Genomic DNA, 26,352 nt, shown 5'->3' with positions numbered 1-26,352 from the left:
AAAGTTGTAATGTCTCTAGAACAGACATAAATCAAAATTATAACTATAGTAAAGGTGTAACAAAATTAATGGACTTAAGGCAAAAAGTTAATGACTGTTCAGGGACTTTTTTTCTTGTTGCCATGCATTGTTCATAGAGCTCATTATAGCTGTGCCTCAGGTGTTGAAATAGATTTGTTATACATTATACAGGTTTACATGTACTCCGATTGCAGTGTGTAGGCTATACAGTAGGCTATGTGTGAGCGGTGCAGAAGCAGCAGCGAGTTATTAACGCGAAAGCACATTAAAATAATGCACGTGCGCGAATCTCTGTTTCGCACCTAGATTTCCTTTGCTCTGTCACAAAACCACACGTGCTTGCTCGGATACACGCTGCTCTCCTCCAGAGACTACGCACTTAAAACGTGTCGCCTTTCACTTAAACTGCGTCCTGTGCACTCGCAACTCTCTCTATGATCATGTGCTAGATATAAATTATTTTCGCACATTTTTATTTCTAGCCTTTTACCGTGTGCAGTGTGAACGCTCTAATCTGTTAACATGGGCTCGGAAAAAAGGCGCATCACAGACAGTGTGTGAACCTGGAGTAAGGCATATGCCCAGTCTGTTCTGTTCTGTCAGGGCCGCGGTAAATCGTACTATAAAGCGATTTAGAAATCGCGACGCTCAAATTGTGTGTGATTTTATGACTATTTCTATTAATCACAGCCCTAGAACGAACTGGCAATGAACAGAAAATAACTCGAGCTGGCACCGCTCAGCAAAACGGGAAAACCAGATCCAGCCAGAGCTCGGCAGCGGGTAGACAGTCAGAGCAAGCAGTCAGGAGGGAACATGTTCACAGCCATTTATGTTGAGCCTGTTGGCAGCCATTTATGCACGTTTTAATTTGTTGTTCTGTTGTTCTGTTTTTCTGCATATGCAGAAAAAATATCTAAGATAAATTGGTGGTTTATTCTTAAACCAATCAGCGAATCACAATTTTTTGTTATTTAATTATATATATATATGAAATGGTGTTATTATGTTATGACTTAGACATTTTTACATATATTAACAATATGCAATACCACCGCGACCCACTAGGGGGCCGCGGCCCACAGGTTGAAAACATCTCGGTTACGTATGTAACCTTGGTTCCCTGAATAGGGAACGTGATGCTGGGGTGACGTAACCACGCATGGGAACACCTTCGGTGTGACGAATGTCTGAAGCCCTATACCATCCCGCCAATCTTATTGGCCAAATAGCGCGTGGCACCGCCCAGAATGCGTAAGCATATATATACCTGGTGCCGCGCGCCATTTACCTCAGATTTCATGACGAAGAAGAGAAGAAAGCTATCAAGGTATGGCACGGCCAGAACCGCAGCATCTCGTTCCCTATTCAGGGAACCAAGGTTACATACGTAACCGAGATGTTCCCTTTCATAGATCATTTCGATGCTGCGGTGACGTCACCACGTATGGGAACGCTATACCATAACGCCTGACGTACCTGATAGCTTGGATCCAAGGAGGCATCTGCTCAAGCGAAGAGAACCCGGGAGCCAGGAGCCATCCTCACATCCAGACTGTAAGACCTGATAAAAGTGCTCGGTGAGGACCAGCCTGCCGCAGCACAGATATCATCCATAGAAGATCCACTGAGAAAGGCTTGAGAAGAAGCCACTGCTCTCGTGGAATGACCTTTTACTCCTAAGGGCGAAGCGAGCTCGCGCGCCTCATAGGCCAAGGAAATAGCCTCCACCAGCCAATGGGACATGCGCTGTTTCGTAACTGCATGGCCTTTATTCTTATGTACAAAACAGACAAACAGCTGGTCAGACTCACGCCATGGGGCAGTACGATCCACATAAGTCTTTAACGCTCTCACAGGGCAAAGACTTAGATCCCCAGACTCTGCCGCAGCAGGAGAAAAAGCCTCCAGGACCACCTGCTGAAAATGAAAAGGATTAGACGCGACCTTAGGAACATAATTAGGCCTAGGTCGCAACAACACTTTCACAGAGCCTGGTGTAAACTCCATGCACGAGGGTGAGACAGAGAGAGCCTGTAAATCCCCAACTCTCTTGAGGGAGGATAAAGCCATGAGAAGAAGTGTCTTCAGAGTCAGGAGCTTATCCGATACAGTTTCCAGGGGCTCATCGCGTTTGCTGTCATCGCGCGAGAGTCCAATTCTATTCCCAGAAAAGTAATCCGTTGAGAGGGGACTAACACACTTTTCTGGAAGTTCGTGCGTAAGCCCAGGCTGTGTAAATGATTCAGCACAATATCCCGATTAGAGTGTGCTTGAGTCTGAGATTGCGCTAACACCAGCCAATCGTCCAGATAGTTCAACACACGGACGCCCCGGAGCCGCAACGGGACCAGAGCTGCGTCCATGCATTTTGAGAACGTACGGGGAGCTAGCGCTAAGCCAAAGTGAAGAACGCGGTACTGATACGCTTTGCCCTCTAAAGCGAATCTGAGGAACTTCCGGTGTCTCTCGATGATCTGAATATGAAAATATGCATCCTTCAGATCGATCGTGACAAACCAGTCGTTTGGTTGAATCTGAGACAAAATAGACTTTACCGTCAACATCTTGAATTTGCTCGACCTGAGTGCAAGATTCAGACGGCGTAAATCCAGAATGGGTCGTAATCTGCCGTCCTTTTTTGGTACCACAAAATAACGGCTGTAAAACCCTGACTCCATCTGAGAGGGGTGTACTTCTTCTATAGCCCCTTTGCTCAGTAGAGCTAACATTTCCTGTCTCAGCACCGCTATATCCATCGGTTTCATCACCGTGGAGAGAATTCCGCGGAAAGGGGGTGGGCCTTTCCGAAACTGAATGGTGTATCCGTGACAAATTGTGCGTAACACCCATTGAGAAATGCCGGGCAAGCGTTCCCACGTGGCCCGAAACAATATTAGCGGTCTCAAAATGTTCGTTTCCTGCAACGCTGTTGCACACATAGAGATGTCCGGGCACGAAAAACTCACGGTGTTTGTGCACAGGGGAAGTATATGCATAGCAGTCGTTGCATCTCGTTGTACGTAATCCTGAAACGTGTCCACGGCAGGAATTAGGCCAACAGATTGAGCATCGGGCTCTGCCGCTAGCGAAATAGCGGCGGCTGTTCGAGCCGTCATGACGGGCCGTTCGATGACGACCCTTTGAAGCGCTCCTCGAGCTCTGAAAACTGGATCGTGCAGAGTGTCTGAGGAAGCGATTGGTGTTACAGTTCGCTCCAATGCTGTTCGAGGTGCTGTTTGCGGCGAAACAGTCAGGGTTTGAGCGTGGGGACTGCAATGAGAGTGTTGGATGCGCGAAAGCGGTCCAACAGCGCTCTCTAGCGGAGGGCACAGTCCCTGGCAGGCAGCGAAAAAATCAGGAGCTGCTGTTCGGTGCCCGAGAACGAGAGGCATTGGCCGTCGAACTCAGGTTCAACCTTTTTCGTTGGCGTTGTTGAGCCGGTGGAACAACCCTAGGGCCCCAATCCTTGCGAGGGGGCGCCATAGGTGAAGGCTCTTCCCGAGAGGGCACTTGCTGGCGGTGAGAGGAGGTTGAGCGAGAACGCGCGGGCGCCTGACGGCGTTCAACCTCTCTGGGTCTGCGGGGAATCAGCTGGCGGAAAGCGGCTGATTGCTGTTTCGCTGCTCTGAATTTCTCCACCACTGAAGTGACAGCCTCTCCAAACAAACCGTCCTTAGACACAGGGGCATCCATGAGGAAAGATTTATCCTTCTCCTTTATATCGGTGAGATTAAGCCAGAGGTGGCGCTCAACCGTAATTAATCCAGCCATGGAACGGCCCACTGCTCGAGCAGTATGTTTGGTAGCGCGAAGCGCCAAATCAGTTGCTCGCCGTAATTCCTTAACCGCCTCAGGTGTAATGCCCTCCCCTTCGTCCAATCCTTTTAACAGCTCCGCTTGGTAGGCCTGAAGGACCGCCATAGAATGGAGCGAAGCAGCCGCTTGGCCAGCGGCCATATAGGATTTCCCCACTAAACTAGACGTGACTCGACACGCCTTCGAGAGGAGGAGGGGGCGAGACTTCCACGCCGCGGCCGAATTAGGCGCAAGATGTTCGGCGAGAGTCTCTTCCACCGGCGTTATCGCTGTATAGCCATGGCCCGGCATGTCTGAAATGGTGGCGAAATCTGCAGCCGCAGCGTTCGTGATGCGCGCCGAAAACGGCTGTTTCCAGGACCTCGAAACCTCCTGGTGGAGATCCGGGAAAAAGGGTAAAGGCCTCCGGGGCTGCGCAGGTGTCCAACTAGTTAGAAAACATTCATCCAGCTTCGAAGAAGGTTGGGCCTCGGCCTTCTCAACCTCCCATTCCAGCCCCAATGTACCCACTGCACGGGAAACCACATCCAACAGCTCACTGTAGGAGGGGGAAACACGCCTCTCCTGTCCACTAGGAGGGAGAGGGCTCGTGTCGGCCGCGAAGTCCTCAGACCCCGAGGCCGCAGTGGACAGAACGTCGTCATCATGGCGGTCACAACCGAAGGAGATGGCACTACATGCCTCCGGTGTGGGCCGTAAATCCTCACAGGAAAAGACGACAGGTTCAAAAGTTTTTCTGTGTATTAGGGTAGGGGAGAGCGAGCGATGTGGAGAATAATTTTCCAGCGCTGAACTGTCCTCAAACTCCATGTCACACGTGTCACCCCAAGCTATCACCTCGTGCGGTGCCTCGGCAGTCGCAGAAGTGGTGTGGCGGGGGTTAGACACGGCGACATCGGAGAACACATTTACCCTAGAGCGCAGCACCCTGAGCCGCAGGCCATCGCAATGGGGGCATGAAGAAAGGCCGCTAAGCGCCTCCTGTGCGTGGTGTAAGCCTAGGCAAACTACGCACCTGTCATGAGTGTCCCCCTTAACGATGTACCTGGTACACGGGTCCTTGCACTTTTTGAAGCTCATCGCGTCCGCGGAGAGGAGTATACTGCTTGTAGATGATCGCTGAGAACGCGAGCCAATAGGGCACAGAAGATTCGCTTCGCACTGAAGGAATGAAATCTGAGGTAAATGGCGCGCGGCACCAGGTATATATATGCTTACGCATGCTGGGCGGTGCCACGCGCTATTTGGCCAATAAGATTGGCGGGATGATGTAGGGCTTCAGACATTCGTCACACCGAAGGTTTTCCCATACGTGGTGACGTCACCGCAGCATCGAAGTGACCTATGAAAGGGAACCACTGCCATAGACATATCTGTGGGGGAAACAATAAACCCTCTGCGCATGTCTCGTCGACTGCATCCTGATTGGTTAGCTTGGACTTGACGTGGAATATAAACGGTCTCTGATTGGCTGAACTTTTGAGACAAGTACTGAATGACACATACAAGAACAAGACAGACCTTACGTATTCAGAAAACTCGTAAGTACTGATAATTATTTAATTCATTAAAATAGCTTTAGAGTATTAGTGTTTAGTTATATTGCACTATTATCTTAGAATGTGTGTATTTGATTGCAGAGAATTGATTGCAAAGCTGTATAACAAAAACAATTAACAAAATGAGGCACATTAGACTCAAGTTCATTTTAATGTATAAAACTATATTTTAATAACTAATAAGCTGTTATACTTATGTTGCAGTGCAGAATATTCTACTTATTAATTATCATTAATACTACTTACTATATTAATGTACAGTTGAAAATTGGAATCACCTTTTTAAGTGAATTATTTTTACAATAAACTGAGAAATAAGTGTGACAAGGGAAAATTATAGAAACTAATTTGAGAAATGATTTATGCTAATTTGGGATATTATTTTTTTGTATTATTATTATTATTATTATTCAAAGTTAAGTTTAAACTGTTTAATTTAAAACTATTAAAAAAAGGAAACCATAACAAAATATCAAGCAAAAAAAGAAAAAAAGTATAAAATTATGGACATTATCATTGTGAAAATGGTTTTTATTTAAGTAAGTTTTAGCACCAACATACAAAACCACTGCCAGCAAAAACACATTTGTGTAGTTGTACTTTGTGTAAAAGTACAAATATTTCCTTTTTATCTGTCTACTCATGTGGAGGTCTGCACATCCCAAAAGTGACCATGAGCCATTACTCCATTCACTGGTTCCGCAAGGAGCTGAGTTTGCATGACAATCCTGCTCTGTCCACTACCCTCGATGATTTTTGTTAACACATCTACCCCCATTCCTGCTGGACCCCTGGTACCCCAACACTCGCATCTGCATTAATCAATGGAGATTTCTAATAGAAGCTCTCAGAGACCTGGACTCCAGTCTGAAGAAACTCAACTCCAGGTAAGGTTGGAAAAAAGGTTAAGGTTTGGGTCAAATGTTTTTCCTTCATGCAACGCAGAGGTCCTTCCAAAGCTCTTTGAGAAATGGAAGATCACCCGGTTGACTTTCGAGGTTGTTACAGAGCCGTATAGTCAGAGTATAGACAATGGGGTCATGAAGTTGGCAGAGGAATATGGGGTGTTAGTTATTCCAAAGATTTCTCACACTCTCTACAACATTTACAGGTAATTGCTATAATTTGTAAATCTAATTTTATATTTTCATAGAAAAGACTTATTGACGAGAACAACTGCAAGCCTCCCATGACTTACGTTCACTTCTGTGGTGAAGGCCATCGGTCCTACTAAAAAACCTGTTCCAATCAAAGAGGACATGAAAGGTATCTTTTTGGACATCATGCTACATGAGAAGAGACTGTAGCTGGGTTTTCTCTCCTCAGTAATGCCTCTTTCCCTGGAAGGTGTGTCCACTTCATTTTCTGAGTACCATGAAGAGGAGTTTGGGATTCCAACTCTTGAAGATCTTGGACTGGATACATCATCCTTAGGACCAGATCTGTTCCTGGGGGGTGAACAAGAAGCTCTGCACAGACTGGATGAGCACATGCAGAGAACGGTACATGCCCCAACACATCTGTGCATTACATATAAATTTATAAACCCTATAAAGCCTGCATATTTTATGTAGAAATTGATTTTTATTTTATTTTATTATGTATAATGGTTTAAATGGTTAAGCATAAGTATCTTAAATTAAGCAAATATTAATTTTTATTCATTGATTTTGTCTTTTTCCAGGTGTGGGTGTGCAAGCTTAAAAAAACACAAACATTCCTCAACTCCATGAGCCCCAGCACCCCCGTCCTGAGCCCATACATCCGATTCGGCTGCTCGTCTGCATGCACCTTCTGGTGGTGCAGTGATCAACATATTTTCAGCTCATTAAAATTGGCAGCTTGGTTTTTGGACTAACAAGTCGAGAACTCTTGAGGATGTAGATATTAGTGGGCCTGGTCTTGACTCTAACTTCGGCATACATGTGATTTTAATCATTAAAAATAAAGACAGTGATCAATTTAATCCCAGTCACTCTTTTATTCACCCATTTAAAGACAAATCAAACAGTTATCTGGCCTGCTGATTGCAGAAATGATTTATGAACATTATTCTCACCTTTTCAGGTGATTTGAAACCTTCTGCCCCCAGTAAACATCACATTTGACAATCAAATTTAAAAAAAAATGAAAAGAAAATCTCTTTCAGCAATTACAACAAAAGTATAAAAAATCTTCACACTTTTCCCTCATATCATGGGATGGGGCCCGCAGACGTTCAGTGCTGCGTGTTCAGAAGAGGGGGTGGGATTTTGAGTTTCTGGGTTTTACGTTCTTGAGAGGCCACGATTGTCAAGGTCTTTGACCTGTGGAGGTAAAGCAGGAGATCATCAGTTGAAATTCAGATGGTTTAGAAGGACAGTAACGGTTAAATATACACAGGTGAGTTAAGATGTACCTTGTATATCCTGACAAGCCAGTGCTCTGTAGTATACGCTTCCTCCAGCACATCCAGCTCAAAGTCCTTGTTGCCAATCTCAGCATTACGAACCCTGTCGTAACCAGGAGGACGCTCTGGAAAAGTAAAAAAAAAAAGAAAATGTAGAATTTAATTCTAGTCATCACTAATTTCTTAGTTTTTGTTGTTCAAAACCTGAACTAAAAGTCAACATGAAACAGCATTTGCAACTCATTTTACTTCCATAATATCAGTTATGAAGCTAATAATAATAAAATATTCACTAAAAATATTAAATACTCAAAATAATACTAATTAATTGTGCTGTTATTGTTAACTAAATAGAATAGCTATGAATAAAAGCACATAAAATTAAAATTTGTTTTTAATGAATATAAAATAATAGTATCAAAACATACACACACCTATATATATATATATATATATATATATATATATATATATATATATATATATATATATATATATATATATATATATATATATACATACATATATATATACACACACCGTATTTTTCGCACTATAAGTCGCACCTAACTATAAGTCGCAACAGTCCAAAAATACGTCATGAGGAAAAAAAAAAATAACATTAAGTCGCACTGGACTGGACTGAACCAAGAGAAAACATTACCGTCTACAGCCGCGAGAGGGCGCTCCATGCTACTTAGTAAAGCCCTGCATTTTAGCCCGAGGGGCCCCGACTTATTTATGCCCCTGGGGCCGGGCTTCGGGCCAATTTTCACGTTATAGCTCACATGCGGGCCGGGCCTCAGGCCTTTTTTGGGTTATCCTTCTATTTATATTTTTAGACATTAATAAAAAAAAAAAAAAAATGAGAAGTTGACGTCGACGATAGAAAAACAAACATAGAAAGACATTTCATAACCTCATAACTTTCATAATCAGATAATTCAACCCGTTATAATTACACTGACATACTGACATGACAGTCTCACGCACGCACGCTTTTCCGTCAGCGCGACCCACGATTATACTTCTCTTATATCCACTTATTGTAGTAGTAGTTATTATAGGCCTCTAAATTAATGTATTAATCATAGCCTAGTTGGCCAACTAATAATTATAAAATGATGATTCATGCAGCGGCGAGCATTTCTGTGTCTGCACCTGTTGTTGCTGGCCACGCAGCAAAGAAGAGAGCGCTGGCCGAGTTTGAAAACATTGTGGAGCAGGACGAGGATGACGATGATGAAGTACAGCAATACATGCGCCTCAATCACAACATGGAAGGTGATGGACGAGATGTGCTGCTATGGTGGAAACAGCACGAGACCCTGCTACCGCAACTGTCAAGACTGGCTCGCTCTGTGTTTAGTGTCCCGCCATCAGCAGCAGCAAACGTGTCTTCAGCGCAGCGGGAAGAGTGATAGAAAAGAGGAGGACTGGGTTAAAACCTTCCACTCTGGACGCTATTTTTTTCTCCACGATGCTCTGTAAGAGACTGTTCTAACTTTTCATTTGACTGGACATTATTTTCGTTTAACTGTTGGAAACTAATGGAAAAAAGAATGGACATGTTCTGTGGTTCATTTTTGAGGTAAGATAACCTGCAAGTTTGTTTTTAATTAATTTAATTTGTTTAGATTGTAGGCCATTTCTCATTTCGTTTCCGAGCGCTGTTGCGAGCCTGACTCAGTATTTAATTTTTTATTTTATTTTACTCACTGTGGTTTAATAAATAAACATATATTGAACTAATTGTCTGTGTGATATGCTTGAAGTGTTTTATATCTATGGATTTTATTGTAGCCAAGTAAAGTATTAGCGTTAATTTGAGAGGCTTAATTGATTAAATATGTTTTAGGCTACTCGCTGTCGGCTCGGCTGATTAACGTAAATCTTCATTTAAAAAAATGCTCCCAAACATTTTTCTAAATTAACTTGATAAAGAAATGAAAAGAAACATAACACAAAACTGACCCCTTTTTGAATTGTTGCAAATAGGTCAGGCTTCTGCTGTGTAATAAAATAAATAAATAAATAAATAAAAACACGGGCTCGTGTCGGACTCGGGCTGATAATTCTGATGAGCTGTCGGACACGGGTCGGGCTAGGGCCTGAGCGTCTCGGGCCAGGGCCGGGCTCGGGTCTAGATTTGAGGCCCATGCAGGGCTCTACTACTTAGTGTAGGCTACAGGAGCACTGAACAGCGTAGAGCGCCCTCTCGCGGCTGTAGGTAATGTTTTCTCTTGGTTCATGTCAAATTCATTTTGATAAACAAGTCGCACCTGAACAAGTCGCAGGACCAGGCAAACTATGAAAAAAAAGTGCAACTTATAGTCTGGAAAATATGGTATATATATAAACCACACACACACTTACTGGCTTCAGTGTAAACCTGGCCGAAGCGATAGTAGCACATCTTGTACATGAGGCAATTGAGCAGGACGGGGGACCCCTCGCGGTCCACACGGAACTCTCCAGTGGGTGTGTAGTAGTCATGTTCTTTTATGTGCCTCCCTGTGTCGGTGCTGCCCCCGATACGGACCATCCACAGGAACTTATTAATGTCTACACAAACAAATACACAAACATACTCATGTTTACATGTTATTTAGGTTTAATCCAATACAGATACTACAATTCAAACATTAAGAACCACAAAGCTGTTTCCGTGGGTCAAAATAAATCCGAGCCCATACCGTCAGATGAATATCCTGTCAGTCCACCAAAGATCACCAGGACGTAACTAACATCCAGTTCTCTCATAATCTCATAGGCTTTCTCCTCAGTGGAGGCCATGGCCTGCAAAGGTCAAAAACCAAAGTATAAAAACTGTAAACAGCAAAACGATATTTTAGTAGTTTAAAATATATAAAGCAACATCCTCACCTGACCCACTCTGGAAATGTGAGTGTTATTCCAAGTGTTGTTGTCAACCAGAATCGTTCGATTGGCCATCGCTGTTATTTGATACCCATAATCCCACCACGACATGACTTTAGCATCCTGTACACGCAACAAAAATAAAATGAGAGGAGCAAAAATGTTTGGAATCAAAAGCAGCAGGATGTTTATGAGGGTCAACAGCATGACGGAGCTCACTGACCTCTGGTGTGTTGTGTCTGAGCCAGTAATACGCCTCTCTGAAGTCATCGAAGATGATGCGGCTGCCATCACCACCGCGGGCAGAGAGCACGATGGACGGGGAGGAGTACGCCTCGCTGGTCACCCAGGTGGAGTGGAAGGTGTATGTGATGAGGAAAAACGCCATGACCAGAATCATCCCGCTTGCCACCTACGGACCAATCAGAGAAGAGTATCACTGAGGGAACCAGTGACGTAAGAAAAGCTAAGAAAGATCAAGAGCATTGATCGTACCTCATTTTTGATTGGGTAAGTGGAGTCCTGCTGCTTCTTGGACTTCTTGTCCGGTCGACTGACATCCAGGTTCTTCATGTAGGTGGTGAGGACCTGAGAAACGCCGATGCCAGACAGGATGCACATGACGGGAGCCAAAACTAACATGAGACGCACCTGAGCAGAACAGATAAAACTAGGGTCAGGGCTTCCTTTTTTAAAAGAATCTTTACTAATATGAAGTGAAAGTGATTTACCATCACAGCTGAGAAGTACATGCTGGTGACGCCATACATGATGATGAAAATCGTGGCATCAGAGAGGTTGTTAAAGCAGTAATAAAGGCCAACTGGAGAAACAACAGATGCAGATTATTTTAGCATTATTTATACACCATTATACTATTTATTAATATTTTGACTTGCTTTATTTTTATAATTTTTGGTTTTCAATTTAAATTAAGTTTTAGCGGTTTTGTTATATGTCACTTTAATTAGTTTTTCTTAAAAAATATTTCTATTTAGATTTTTTTCAGTTTTAGTAATTTTACTACTTCAACGTAAGCTTATTGTATTTTAGTCAGTTGCCAAGGTGATATTTCTAATTTTCATTTATTTATCTAATATTTGTATTTTATGTTGCTTCATTTCAATTAATGAAAACTATTTTCAATGGAACTTTTCACTTACTGTGATGATGCTTTTCAACAAGTTATCATCATCATTGTAAATCTAGCAACGTTTTTTATATATTCATTTTTAAAAATGTTTTCTGTACATTTATAAAACTACACTTTGTGTTCTCAACTTAGCATTAAATGTCTGTCTAATGGACATTTCTGGCTGGATGAAGGACCATCACCTTCAACTCAACCTTGCTAAGACAGAACTGCTCGTGGTCTCAGACAACCCAGCACTTCATCACAACTTCTCTATACAGCTAAGTTTGTCAACCATAAGTCCTTCCTGGACAGCCAGGAACCCTGAAGTTGTGATCAATGATCAGTCAAGCTTCACAGACCATATCGCTACAACGGCCCAGTCCTGCAGATATGCCTTATACAACATTAGGAAGATCAAGCCCTTCCTATCCGAGCAGGCCTTAGAACTTCTTGTTCAAGTTCTTGTTCTCTCCAGACTGGAGTACTGAAATGCTCTCTTGGTGGGCCTTCTGTAATGTACGATCAAGCGTCTGCAACTGATCCAGAATGCAGCAGCAGTGAGAGTCACAGCTACCAATTAAATTCAATGTACTGATGTTTGCCTACAAGACAACCTCTGGCTTTTCACTGATATACCTCAACTCCCTAGTTCAGACTTATGCGCCATCCAGAAACTTGTGTTCTGCAAGTCAACGACGCATCTCAAAGGGGCACAAATTCACTCTTGCTGACCTTTTTTTGGAAGGTTCCCAGCAGGTGGAATGACCCTATCTATCTCTATTTGAGCTGCTGAGTCTTCTAAAGACACATCTTTTTTTTTCTTCCGCACCTGACCAATTAATACTAGCAAATACATATTCTATTATTTAATTAAAAACATGCATGAAGGATGAACAAACCTGGCTGTGTGTACTGTGCTAGATTAACTGAGACTCACAGCACTAGTATACAGTTGCCTTCTAGTTGGTCTGATTGCTTCTATTGTAAGTCAGAATTTGTAAGTCACTTTGGATAAAAACATCTGCTAAATGACTAAATATAAATGATCTAAAACTAGTTCATGCAGCTCAATGTGTGTTTCTAAACCAAAGGTTGAGGAACTCACTGTAAATAAAAGGAAAAACAAAAAATATATATACACATGTAGTTTCCTTTCACCACTATAGAAATGTATCCTAGTATGCTGACTTTCACTTCGGAGAGTCTCAGAAATGTGAAAAGACTCCACAGTTTTAGATTTAGTTAGCAATAACAACACTGATATGATGGTTTAAAGATAAAAAAACAAGCAAAGGAAGGTGCTTTACCTGGAAACATGAAGACCAGAAGCTGCAGGTCAAAGTAGTAGGAGGACCAGGTGGTGGGCTGATGCTCAGACACAGAGGCGATGATGGGGATGTTGTTCTTGGCGTAGGATGGATCCAGCAGAGAGTAAAAACGGCCAGTCCAAGGTGAGATTTTCCCTAGCATAAGCCAATACAAAAACAAACTATTTAGAAACAATAAAAAAATATATTTAAATGACCAGAAATAAATAAATACAAATATATTTGTATTAAAAAGAAATAAATATTTAACTGGGAGAGTCTCTTCTAACCTGTCAGCATGAGCACTCCACCTGCAGAGAGCAGGATGATACCGACCAGCGAAATGACACTCTTGAACAACACTTCAAACTGCTGCGTGTTCAGTTTGCTCCGCAGGTAATCGACAAAGGCGTGAATCTGACACAGGCCAAACACCCCGAATGCAGCCATGTGTTCAGAGGACTGGACAGGCTGGAGGAAAAGAGAGAAAGAGAGAGATTATTGATCTATTTTTAAGATTATATTATAGTAATTTTCCATTTTTGGTAGGTGATGTTCAGCTCCTCACCTGGAATCCAACAAAAGAGATCTGCATGGAGAGGACGGTGCCCAGGCAGTAGACTGTGCAGTATGCCACATAGATGCGATGAGAAAAACGGCCGGTGAGCATCAACACCAGCACGTGGAGGGGAATGAGGTTAATCAGAAACACGTAACCACCCCAGGAGGACACCTGACACCAGCACACAAAGTTACTGTGTGAAATGATGGATTTTGTGTATTTCAATAACTGTTGAAACAATCCCAATTCAAAGAGTCTCTCAAATGTGTCTCACCATGTAAAAATATGCCAGCGCGCACATGGACGACCAATAAATGGAGCCCGTCTTCACTGCTTTGATCCACATGTAGTATGTCAACAGCATGCAGAAAATGGCGATTCCTTTATATCATAAAAAAAACTATTTAATATACATTCATATATTATATGTATTCATTGTTATATTATTAATGTAAATTTTCCAAATTAATTCACAATTTCAATTTTTCAGCATATTTGAAAACACAATGCCATACAAGGAACAGACTATATTATAAATATATTTATCCACACTACCATTCAAAGGTTTTGGGTAAGTTTATTTTTTGTTTTTGGAAGGAATTAATCTTATACTCACCTAGGCTTCATTTAATTAAACAAAAACTATATTATTGTGAAATATATATATATATAATTTTTTTTTTTTTTTTTTTTTAATTGTATAACTCAGCAAACTTTCTTATTATGATCAATGATTATGTAAGATTTTAAAAAGTTGAGTTTTTTTTTTTTTACTGAAACTGTCCCTTTTGAGCAATTTAATGTGTCCTTGCTGAATAAAGTGTTAATTTCCTGCCAAAAGAAAAAAAAAAAATCTTACTGACACCAAACCTTTGACCAGTAGTGTATGTTTCAATTAGAACATTTGACAAATTCGAAAACTTTTCCTATTGGGGCCTTTTTGAAAGCATCAAAAGCTTTTTAATAAACCCTTACAATATCGATCAATTTGAGAAACTGAACATATCTCTCAGACAAGATAGTACCTTCATTGTCATAAGAGCCTGCCACAGAACGGGAGATGTATCCAGGCACGACGGCGATCATGGCGGCAGCCAGAAGCCCTGCGCCCGCATCCTGCAACATAAAGTGTTACTTCAGTTAGGAGAATTAGCTAGACAAATGATGAGCAGGGGGTGTGACGGCCGAGTGCTGAAGTTCATCTCACCTTGAGCTCTTTTGTAAAGTGGTAGGTGACAATAGCGGTGAAGGAGGAGAAGAGAGGGGCGAGGAACACACACACATTGCGGATGTCGATGGTAATGTGGAAGAAGTGTAGAACATGATACAAAGCCGCAGATGTGATCATCAACCCTATAGTTACAAAAAAGAAACACCACACCGTTGCTATGCAGATGTAGCACTGTTTAAAGTGGTTTCAGCCTGTTGCTTTAAAGTTGCTAGACAAAAGAGTCCCTAAATATGGTTTATATTTACATCACTGCCAGTTTTATCATTCATCAGACGAAAAAGTCAAAAACGAACGATACTACACAATTTGGGGGTCTGATACTAATGGTTAGGAGTGTGTTTAACATTTGTAAAATAATAAGGAAGTGACATCACCATTGCCATCAAGACTAGTAATGTGGCTTCATCACAAAGCCACATTACTGTTGTCCCAAAACAAAAATCTGCAGGTCATTCAAGATGTAGAGAAGTTTAATTTATCCATCGGAGCAAATTTGGAGAAATTTATCATTACATAATGGATCCTCTGCAGTGAATGGGTGCCGTCAGTCCAAAACAGTTCTAAACAAATATGTTGCTGGATTTTGATGGGACAGTACAACTGGGGATACAATTTCTTATAGGAGGCATGTTAAGGACTCATTTAATGGCCAGAACCAACAGTTTAAAATGTAAATGACTTCTTGAAGAATTTGTTTTCCACAAACATGCTGCTTTTCACTTCTCAATATGTTCATTGATGGACTAGAGTCATGTGGATTTTTGTGATGTTTTTAATCAGCCTTTGGACAGCACCCATTCACTGCAGAAGATCCACTGGTGAGCAAGTGATCCAATGCTAAACTTCTCCAAATCTAATCTCATCTACATATTAGATGTATATATATATATATATATATATATATATATATATATATATTTTTTTTTTTTTTCCAGGTGAACTATTCCTTTAACAATATTTTCCAAGACAACATTCCACTAAATGCAATGAACCGGTTGCAGCACGAGTGAAGCATTCTGGGGTTTTGTATCTTGCTTTATGCTTTATGCCATAAGTGGCTAAAAAACACATTCTTATATTGCTATAAATTTTTTAATCCATGTCATTAAGCTGTACCGGGATAGATGGTGCCTCCTATAATCCTCCCAAGTGGATACCAAGCCCGATCATCAAACCAGTTATGGAATTGGTAAAAGCCCTCTTCCGTCAAGAAGCGAGTGGTCCGGTAATTGAAATAACTGCCAACAAGAAACAGCTCAATTAAACAGGTGTTCGGACACTGGTGCACTGCAAAAATGAACCAATAGCTGCACTTACGGATCAAACTCATGGATAACACTCTCGAACCGAAGCACAGAGAACAGTCTGGTGGAGAACGCTGGAGGAAAATGACAAGACAGACAGCTTTAGAGGACAGCTGACATACAGGGAGTCTGATACAAAGGGACGTGCATCCACTCACAGAGGATGGCTGCCATAGACAGGATGAGCAGCTTCAGCAGGGTGTCCTGTTTCTCGTAGGACAGACGCAGGAAGCCCAACTTGGTCATCTTAACACACAGGAGGCAAGACTAACTCTTGATACCTGACAAAACAGCATGTTTATATAAAAAATACAACAGTTAATAATAATTATAATAATAGTAATACAACTTAAACTATTCATACATTTTAGGGGAAAAGGTAAAATGTTAGAGCGGCGTAGGATAGGGCTCCTTTAACAACAAACTATGTACAAGCAGTAAGCCACTTTTGGCAGATTTAAACATCTAAATATGATTATGCAATCCTAGATTTTATTTTTACCCTGATTAAAGAGGTTTTGCAAATCTATTAAGCGTCAAAAATGAATTGTAGAGGGTAAAGCAGTTAAAGAAATGCATAAATCTGCAAATTGTGTTATCTGTTAAAGTGTCAAAGCTTTATAAAATCAGGAAGAGCCAGTTTGTGCTCATTAACACTTCACCACACATGTAACCTAACAAGGAGAGAAATCAATGCAGAGAGTATAAAAGATGCGCATAAATACTGTGTTTTTCTGATGAACAAATCGTGTTTATAAACTATTAAAGTCTTGATTAGCTCATTAGCTGCCAGCTAACATTACACCTATCTCACAGCATTCCAAGCTTTTTTTAATTATACGTAAATGTGTTATTTAATTCAAGGGGGTAAATATAATGACAGCGAACCTGTATAGTTGCAATAAATAACATCAGATATTATAAATGTGCAAAATTACCAGTCTTATTCATCGGCGGTTCACTCACTCCAGACCTACCACACTCTCACATACAACCCTCTCTGTTATCAAGCCCCACCTATCCACGTAGAGAGGGCGCTAATTGGTTCAGCGTCACGATTCCGAAAGAACGGCTTTCGCTGATTGGCCTTCGAGATGTCATTCAAGCGTTTCAAGACTAGTTCCGCATGGCGCTCCAGATATGACGTGTCCTAAACATAGGTCCTAAAGGGAGAAAGAAAGTTAGCAATGTGTTGAGTCCATACAGCTCTTAACTTTAATACTTTAACTATAGAATATCATAACATTTATATGTTATTTTAATTGTTAAATAGAAATTTCCCTTACAAGTTCATAATGAGTTATGTCAAGTAGTATAATTTGATTTAATGCCATGTCAGCATCTGAGGCAATTTGCATGGCAAAAACAATTATCACATAAATACAATAAAAACCAAGCAAATAAACAAACACAGCAAGTAATATTGCACAATTTATTTTAAATTAACATATGATAAAAATCTAAAACCTTTTCTGGCAAAATCATACTAAATAAGTACTTACGTGAACTAACTTCATAAAAGAGCTTTCTACTTGCATTAAAACCGAGACAGTCCAAAAGAATAGGTTTAATAGAAAGGTGGTCTTGCAGAGTATGCATAAAGTTGAGTCTTTAACTTTAAACAAAAATGCAAGTCAGTCATATCTTTCAGAAATCATTCTAATACGCTGATTTGGTTCTATATATTATAATACATAATTATAAAAATATAAAAAATCTGTTTGAGTTACAGTAAAATAGGACTCGTTTCCCAAAAAGAACATCTTCAATGCAAAATAAGTAATTTTGGATTAAAAAAAAAAGTCCACAAATGTAAATATAAAATAAGAACATTCTGTACAAATAATGTACACAGACCAAATTTATTGAAATAATGTAATACTTTTACAAAATGTCACTCACAAATATCCGTCTGTAGGTGTAATACTATGGACTCCTGATGATAATTACAACCCTTTTTAAAATACACACCACCCACACCCCACAAATACAACGACTTAATATGTGCTTCAGTTTCAAATGTTTCAAAACAGGTTCCAGGTACTGAACTCCAGGAACAATCACCACAGTAGACCACTTGACATGCCAGCATTCATCAGAAACTGGATCCGTGATCATTTAAAGTAAAGTTTCACAAGTGTCACAGTTTGCCAGTGTCACCTGACAGCAGCAGGTTCAAAAAACTTGTGCATACTGTCGGAAATCATCCCCGGACCGTTACAGATGACACTGAATCATGTTGACATGGCATTCCCAAAATTAAAATGCATTATAAAAGAAACCAAGTAAAAGCAGCTCCCTTTTAAGGTTTACATTGTTACTTGTTCAAAAAAAATATCCATAATTTACTCCCTCTCATGTCGTTCCTAACATGACTGACTTTTTTCTGTAAAACACGAAAGGAGAACTTTCAAAGAATGTTCCCATTGCAGTTTTTCATAAAATATAAGGATATAGGGACTTGAGCAGCATGAACATTCTGCAAAATCTCTTCTTTTGTATTCCACAAATCAAAGAAACAGAAGGGTGAATAAATCATTTAGAACACTGAAGATGTGTAGTCAATAAAGTAATGAGCTTTAAAACGTCTAGCAAACAATTCACAACATCCCTTACATAAAGAGGCCTTTCAATTTGATCGGGTTTTTTTTCAGTCTAGTCCACATTTCAGTGCAGAAAAACAAACCACTGGGGGACATTGGGGTCTTTTTCTACTGATCCATACCATAAGTCATTAGTTAAAGCATAGAGCTTAGTGTTAACTGAGAAACAAACTGTCATGTGTCTGGACCTCACAAGGCAGGAAAAGTCATTACATCAAATTAAAAAGAAGGCCATAAATAGATAAAACTCGAGAGTCGAGATAGAAACTACAGGACCTAAAAGAGGAGGGAAGTCAGTTCACAGAAAATGTGCACGCTGAGGTCTTTGTGCTGGCTCTACAAATCACCCAAATGGCACATAATGGGTACAAAAATAGTCACATCGAGAATCATGACCTTGTGTATCAGCACAGGGCGATCCAGTTAGCTCTGACTAACCTGTCCCATTCATCCCTCAGGAGAACATCGACAGACCCTTTCAAATACAGACAACGTAATCTTTTTCCATCCAATCTTGCAAACCAAACTGAGTTGGGAATCTTGAAAGAGGTCACTGCGGGGGCATAGGTCGCTGGCGCGTCGGGGACAAGTGAGGCGAGGACAACTTCTCAGTGGATGTGGAGGTCGTGATGGAGCTCTGCAGGTGCACCGTTTTGTGGAACAGTTTGTTACTGATGAGGACGACCAGGGAAAAGAGGCGGAGCTGGAAATGGCTGCGATGTTGGAAAAAAACAGCAATGTTATCAGACAGCAATAAAATCTCTTTTTTAGTAAATGTTACATAAAACAAAGCAAAAAAGAAAACCTTACTAGAATTTGACTGGGGTATTTGCTTCGTTAGCACTGATGATGAAGAGCGGGAAGAGAATGGAGAACAAACAGCCGCTGGAGGAAAGAGTGCAAGATTAGTAGCCACACAGAAATGACACATTATGGGATACTACATATACTCTAGGGATGTCTCACAGTGATATTAAAACAAGAAAGTTGACATTTATTCACCTTAATGTCGTTCCAAACCTGACTTTCTTTTGTGGAACACCGAAGAAAATATTTTGAAGAATTTTACCAACTAACTATTTTAGGTTACCATTACCAAAGATTTCTACTGTAAGGACCAAAAATATCAAAGTATCTTCTTTTGTGTTCAGCAGAAGAAAAAACAGGTTTGAAATCACATGAGAGTGAGTAGATGACGAAAATTTTCATTTTTCTCTTTAATCACGATCAGACCAGAAGACGTTAAGTTGAAATTGACTCTGATTAGGGCTGCACGGTTATCACAAAAATCATAAGTGTTGATTATTCCCTTGAAATTGTAATTGCGATTATTACATCATGATTAGCGCTATTTACACTGATGTTGTTTATACCATTGTTTGATGCAACTGCCTGCCGTATTTTTATACGAAAATAAACAAGCTGTAAACACTACTGAAAAACCTTTAGTGCTTTCCTATAGTATTAAGGCTCAAATGTCAACTATACATCAGATTGGTTTCTTCTTTAAATTATAAAAAAGTAAAAATAGTAATGGTATTGTAATGTTATAGTAAAACTAAAATTCAATAATGGGGAAAAACCCTTAAGATAAAAAAAGCACGCAGAATAACATAAGTGGACTTTGAACGATTAACTGCCGATTTGAACGGTTACATAATTGTGGAATCCATAATTGTAATTGCGGTTAGAAATTCAATTAATAGTGCTGTCCTAACTCTGATTGTACCTTATGATGTATGACGAGGGCAGTGCAGTCAGTAGTGCCATGGGCAAACCAAAGCCAAAGTAATACGGCCAGTTTCTCTCAATGTTTGACAGCCTTTGGTGCATTTCAATTCCTTCAGAAGACATAAAATGTCAATCAGGAAAGGTTCCGAGTACATATTCTGATTGTTTGTCCAACTGATTGATCCGAGGAGACACACACTTACCGTGATTAAACCAGCGATATTCAAAGCAGTAAAGAGAGTAGAGCAGAGACATGTGCAGGAGACTGACCAACTGACCAATAGCATCAATGGGAAAGAGACTCACAATCCATCCCTGAAAGACAACAGACATAAAAAAGTGTGTTTAAAAAAAGAGAGATAAACAAGCTGAGCAAATCGCAGATGTAAAGATTTCAGCGATCTTCTACCTGAATGAGGAAGAGAGCTTGGAGCAAAAGATTGAAGAGCATGTCTGCAATGATCTTGCTGACACTGGGAAAAGGCTGAGCTTTCCGTCCGGACACTTCAAACGCCAGATCAGCAATGTCCTGCTCGACAAAACGGAACAACCACCACAACTCTACATTTAAAATATCACAAAACAGATATATGTGTATGTAAGTGGAGATGTGTGCTTCTTGAGCAGCGAATCAGCATATTAGAAGGATTTCTGAAAGATCATGTGACACTGAAGACTGGAGTAATGATGCCTAAAATTCAGCTTTAACATCGCAGGAATAAATTACATTTTAATATATATTTAAAATATAAAAAAAAAATATTTTACTACTATAAAGTTATACTTAACCCATAAAGCAAAGAATGGCTATATATATTTTCCCATATTGCTCTAATAAACTGCCTTAATTACAAGAATGCTGATTTCACGATTAAACCAGTAAGCCACCCAATAAAGTATGTTCAAAAAAAGTCTCACCTGGAACCAAATGGCATTAACTATCTTGCTTAGCACAAACAGAGGCAGAACCCAGAGAGCACTGAATACAGATGTCAGAATAAACTCCAGCCAGGACCACACATTACCGTGTAGCGAAGGGTCACCTGAAACCAGATTAGCACAAGAAGCATAAATACAAAGACAAATCTGGAATATATGACATGAAAGTTATTTAAAAGCAACACATACCTATAATTCTAGCAGTAAGGGACTGCAGCAGTGGGATAAACACCCGATAAAACAGGAACAGACTTAGCTGTGAGATAAATGAAATGGGATTATTTCATAGAAATTTAGCATACACACACCAAAGCATAGTTGACCAATAAGAGACAGAGAAACGTACCCAAAATACGCCTCCATTCCAAGCACAGCACTGAAAAATTCGACTTGCTAGTTTTGGTTCACTGTATTAAAAAAAACAAAAAAAACAAAGAAACCTATTTTATCAGGACCGGTAGTATAAGAATAGACTGAATAAATGAATTTGAATGGCACATCTACCAGTCCTGTTTCCGTTCCTCGCTCTGAGCCCGTCTCATCGCCAAGGCCCCGCTCGTTCTGTGCCTCCTCTGCTCCTCCCTCTTCTGCTGAATTCGAGCATCAAGCTTGGAAATGGTTCCAATGCCCAGGATGGAGTCCTTGATTCCCTAAAATGAAATGGGAAGATTGCCACTTTTTCAATAAGAATAAAATATTATTACAATTCAATAATACATTTTTAAAATGTAATGTTTTCCTGTGATGCAAAGCTACATTTTCAGCAGCCATTACTGTAATCTTCAGTGTCACATGACCATTCAGAAATCATTAAAAAAAAAATTAAAAAGGCAAGCTGAACCAACACCAAGAGCTTAAAGGGATACTCCAACCCAAAAAGAAAATTTTGTCATTAATCACTTACCCCCATGTCGTTCCAAACCCATAAAAGCTTCATTAGTCTTCAGAACACAATTTAAGATATTTTGGATAAAAACCAAGAGGCTTGTGACTGTTCAGGTAAAATACACTGTCAAGGTCAAGATATGAAAAACATCGTCAGAATAGTCCATCTGCCATCAGTGGTTCAACCGTAATGTTATGAAGCAACGACAATACTTTTTATATGTGAATAAAACAAAAATAATGACTTTATTCAACAATTTGTCTCCTCTGTGTCTTTCCACAACAACGTAGAACCATTTTGTAGAATCTGAGCAGTACACAAGCAGCTTACGCTCTTCTGTGTCAGCTGCGATGCAAGGATGTACTGTTTTCTTTCAAACCAAAGCGTAAATATACGTAAAAAACATATTCTTTTGGTGTGGTGACACAGAGGAGACAAATTGTTGAATAAAGTCGTTATTTTTTGTTTCATTCACATACTAAAAGTATTGTCGTTGCTTCATAACATTACGGTTGAACCACTGATGGCAGATGGACTAATCTGACGATGTCTTTCATTTCTGGACCTTGACAGTGTATTTTACCTGGCAGTCAATGGGACAGTAACAAGGCTCCCGGTTTTCATCCAAAATATCTTAAATTGTGTTTCAAAGACTGACAAAGCTTTTACAGGTTTGAAACGACATGGGGGTAAGTGATTAATGACAACATTTTCATTTTGGGGTGGAGTATCCCTTTAAGGTGATGATACACTGGGCAACTTTTTAAAGCAATTTTGCTGGGCCCTGTGTCTTACTCGGTTGCCCAATGAAGGCAACATTGTTCAGCAACACTGCTCAAAAATGTGTATCATCACCTTTACAGATGTTGATGTGATTTCAAGTCATAAAAGACATTAAATCATATGGTTTACTAGATGTAAAATTAGGTTCTGACCGTCGCAACATTGCGGACAAACGCTCTGACACTGTCCGTCATCTCCACACCGGCTGCAGAGTCATCAACTGCAGGAGGGGTAACCAGGGGCCAGGCAAGATCTCATGTCGGGAGGAGGACACGTCTGCAAACTATTGTGTCCAGAGAAAAAGAACTCTTTATATCTGTGGCTTCATTACATTTTCATGCTTTTTGATCAATTTTGATCCAGCAGCTTTGAAAGAACACCCTTACATTAGTCATAAACTAAAATTATAATGTGTTTTCAATTTTAATAAAGAGAACTTACAGAGGCTCACAATTGAAATGACATGACATGCAAGTTGACAACATGCCCTAATGGAACTCCATGTGACCATGATCAAGGGTCTCACACACACACACACATACATATATATATATATATATATATACTAACAAACATGTTTTTGTAAGATATTTGGATCTGAACTAAAGCTTGGTGTAGATAAAAACATTTCATATCACCAAAAGACGGCATGCTACATCAGGCCAAATAAGATTATCATTATTTCGATTATCAGAAAACATTGTTTGATGGACCAGTTCTCTAGTAAACAACAACAGCAGCATTAGCCACTGGATCATTAGCTGAGCAGCTAACGTTAACTACAGCATAAATCAGCTTTAACAGATATTATCGGATACTTATAACCATAGAAAACATGATTTCATATCAATCCAGCACATAGTACCTCATGTGCCTGTCTAGGCTAAAATATTCTCTTCACTTGAAGCCTTGGAGTTTCAGACTCTTTTTTTTTCAGCTCTCAACAAAACAGCATCAGGCCAGCCCAGTTCAGCTGCGCATGCGCGAAGCGGTCTGCCGTATGACGGGATTTGTAGTTTTTAGACCACGTTGATTGACAGGAACTACACCGCAAATATCCATAGACAGTAAAAGAAGAAATACCCAAGGGTCGCTTTCTGTTTGTTCCAAAACTCACCGCATAAATGTCTTTCTTTTTTTACCGCATCCTGTTGGGCACTTTATTTCAGATTACATTTGATATATTTCATAGCTCTTAAATGAGGAAAAAAAACATGTCTGTTTTCAGTATAAGAAACAATCAAGCAGATATTTTATTCTTTTTTTAAGCCTTGCGTGCTTTATTTGGCCATATACCGACACTTCAGTTAAGGAAAAACTTTGCACTTATCTTGTATCTTTAAATGTCTTTAATATTTAATATTTTTATAATTGAAATCTTTTGTAAGACTGTGTTTATATTGCAGTGATGTGCCATGGTCTCTCCATCAACCAGAGAAAGGAGAGCTGCATTTCCAGGGAGGTCTTGATACAGTGTAAGAAATCCTCTCTATACTTTCCCTAATTCCCACATGTGAGAACATTAGCGCTATGTGTGGTGTACTTTGATCCTGGAATGATCTCACCTCTATTTAATGCCTTGTTGGAATTTTATTTACTGTGGCTCAGTGGTAGAGCATTGCGTTAGCAGTGCAAAGGTCGTGGGTTCAATTACCAGGGAACGCACATTCTGGTAAAAATAAATAAATAAATTGTATATCCTGAATGCACTGTAGTTGCTTTGGATAAAAGTGCCTGCTAAATGCATAAATGTAAATGTAAACATCTCAGAGAGCTCCTGTTGCCAGTCCTCTGACAATACTGTCGGACTGCTGTTGTCAGGAGGGACTTAATTCTGGTTCTTGTTTCATCCTGGTCTGCATCATTATCTGGGCTCTGCACAGCACTGGAAATACATCATTAATGTAGATCCTCACTCTTCCATAACAACACAACCCTCCAGCTGTAGAATAAGACTAATATCACTGCAAAATTGAAAGAACTTTTAAAATCAGAGAGGCCTTGTAAAGCTGGAAATGATGTGATTGTGTGAAATTCTAAAAGGTCATGGGATCAGATGGCTACAGAAACAAAAATCATAATTGTTTGTAAAAATTACATTTGTTAATTTCTAAATAATTAATTGTGCTTCTTTACAAATTAAATGGTTTGATCCTTTTAAATGGCAGTAATTAAATAAATAACTCTGCTCCCTTACAAGTTCCAACTTGCAAGTATTTGTTTGTTTGTTTATTTATTTACTTTACTTACTCCATTTATTTACTAAAATGACAATTTCTTTACAAATTCCAACTTTCAAATACTTAATTTATTTTGTTTGTTACCTTCTTTTTTTAATTGCTATATTTAAATTCTAAATAATTAACCGTGCTTTTTTTACAAATTCCAATGTTTAAATATTTATTTCAGCTATTCATTTGATACTTTATCTATAATTCTGTGACTTCTATCTGATAATTTCTTGGTGTGTCTTTTGTTTTTTTTGCCCATCCAATTCACTTTCCTTCACTTGTCTGCATGGTGGGACTTTAGGTAATTTTATGCCCAGGATGGTAGATAGAATCTGACCTTGACTGCACAGGTGATTTCTGCTGTTGAATGAAATATAAACAGCTCTACTTTCTCAAGTCATATCCTGCAAATTCCTGTTCACTATTTTGATGGTCCTCCAACAGACATTCTACTAAGTAGTCTTTACATGTCAATTTATTCTACTGACCTTAACTTACCAGTTTATTAATATCTACTGAGAGTTAGTTGACATTTCATTCCAAAGTTACTTAATGGTTAGCAGAATATCTAAAGTGGACTATGAAAATAAAGTGAAATATCACACGGAAAGAGATTGTTCCATTTCTAACACCCCAAACAAACCACTTATCTCTACAGCTGACTTTTGCGTGATAGAGATATGCTACTGTGTACCACTTACCAAGGCTTTATAATGGCTTTTAAAATCTACTTCGATAAGCTTATTCCCAAAGTGGTGCTTTTTCAGGTAGGATTGTTTCTGAAACATAAAAAGTAGTCGAAAATGTACTCTGAGTGATCTTTGATGTTGGGCTTATATGTTGACAGTTTAAGGTGGACCTATCATTGCTGTTCAAGTGGAAAACAAATATGGATCACATGCAAGAGATGGAAACTACAGTACGTGTCATTTATCAAACATTTCAAACTCAGCCGTCGTACTTGTCCTTGAT

At 39.8% G+C, this 26,352-nt stretch overlaps 3 protein-coding genes across 5 annotated transcripts; 1 reads left to right on the top strand and 2 right to left on the bottom strand.

Moving 5' to 3' along the window:
- Positions 1-6,227: 6,227 nt before the first annotated feature.
- On the top strand, positions 6,228-7,538 carry LOC132132157 (cryptochrome-2-like). 2 transcript variants are annotated; one of them, XM_059544454.1, is made up of 3 exons: positions 6,228-6,286; positions 6,726-6,901; positions 7,084-7,538. In XM_059544454.1, the coding sequence occupies exons 2-3, from the start codon at positions 6,728-6,730 to the stop codon at positions 7,255-7,257; spliced, it is 348 nt and encodes a 115-aa protein (XP_059400437.1). In that variant the 5' UTR covers positions 6,228-6,286; positions 6,726-6,727; the 3' UTR covers positions 7,258-7,538. The 2 variants fall into 2 exon arrangements, with proteins under 2 accessions (XP_059400437.1, XP_059400438.1); XM_059544455.1 differs by lacking the exon at positions 6,228-6,286 and adding an exon at positions 6,297-6,463 and having other exon boundaries at positions 6,553-6,901.
- On the bottom strand, positions 7,361-17,302 carry LOC132132156 (dolichyl-diphosphooligosaccharide--protein glycosyltransferase subunit STT3A). 2 transcript variants are annotated; one of them, XM_059544452.1, is made up of 18 exons: positions 17,146-17,302; positions 16,366-16,488; positions 16,221-16,281; positions 16,020-16,141; positions 14,880-15,025; positions 14,698-14,788; positions 13,947-14,053; positions 13,679-13,843; positions 13,401-13,581; positions 13,111-13,266; positions 11,400-11,491; positions 11,164-11,319; positions 10,892-11,080; positions 10,675-10,791; positions 10,485-10,587; positions 10,165-10,353; positions 7,798-7,913; positions 7,361-7,705 (listed from the first exon to the last, which is right to left on the bottom strand). In XM_059544452.1, the coding sequence occupies exons 2-18, from the start codon at positions 16,451-16,453 to the stop codon at positions 7,667-7,669; spliced, it is 2,118 nt and encodes a 705-aa protein (XP_059400435.1). In that variant the 5' UTR covers positions 16,454-16,488; positions 17,146-17,302; the 3' UTR covers positions 7,361-7,666. The 2 variants fall into 2 exon arrangements, with proteins under 2 accessions (XP_059400435.1, XP_059400436.1); XM_059544453.1 differs by lacking the exon at positions 17,146-17,302 and adding an exon at positions 17,096-17,119.
- A 1,943-nt stretch (positions 17,303-19,245) lies between these two features.
- LOC132132277 (etoposide-induced protein 2.4 homolog) lies at positions 19,246-24,167 on the bottom strand. The gene is made up of 11 exons (XM_059544653.1): positions 24,015-24,167; positions 23,302-23,432; positions 21,985-22,130; positions 21,827-21,887; positions 21,670-21,736; positions 21,460-21,584; positions 20,951-21,070; positions 20,745-20,856; positions 20,540-20,651; positions 19,621-19,695; positions 19,246-19,523 (listed from the first exon to the last, which is right to left on the bottom strand). The coding sequence occupies exons 2-11, from the start codon at positions 23,341-23,343 to the stop codon at positions 19,361-19,363; spliced, it is 1,023 nt and encodes a 340-aa protein (XP_059400636.1). The 5' UTR covers positions 23,344-23,432; positions 24,015-24,167; the 3' UTR covers positions 19,246-19,360.
- Positions 24,168-26,352: the final 2,185 nt, after the last annotated feature.

Source organism: Carassius carassius, chromosome 49 (assembly GCF_963082965.1).
Source record: "Carassius carassius chromosome 49, fCarCar2.1, whole genome shotgun sequence".
Classification (NCBI taxonomy): Eukaryota; Metazoa; Chordata; class Actinopteri; order Cypriniformes; family Cyprinidae; genus Carassius; species Carassius carassius.
Note: the sequence above shows the minus strand (reverse complement) of the source record. Positions and strands in the feature narration are given on the sequence as shown.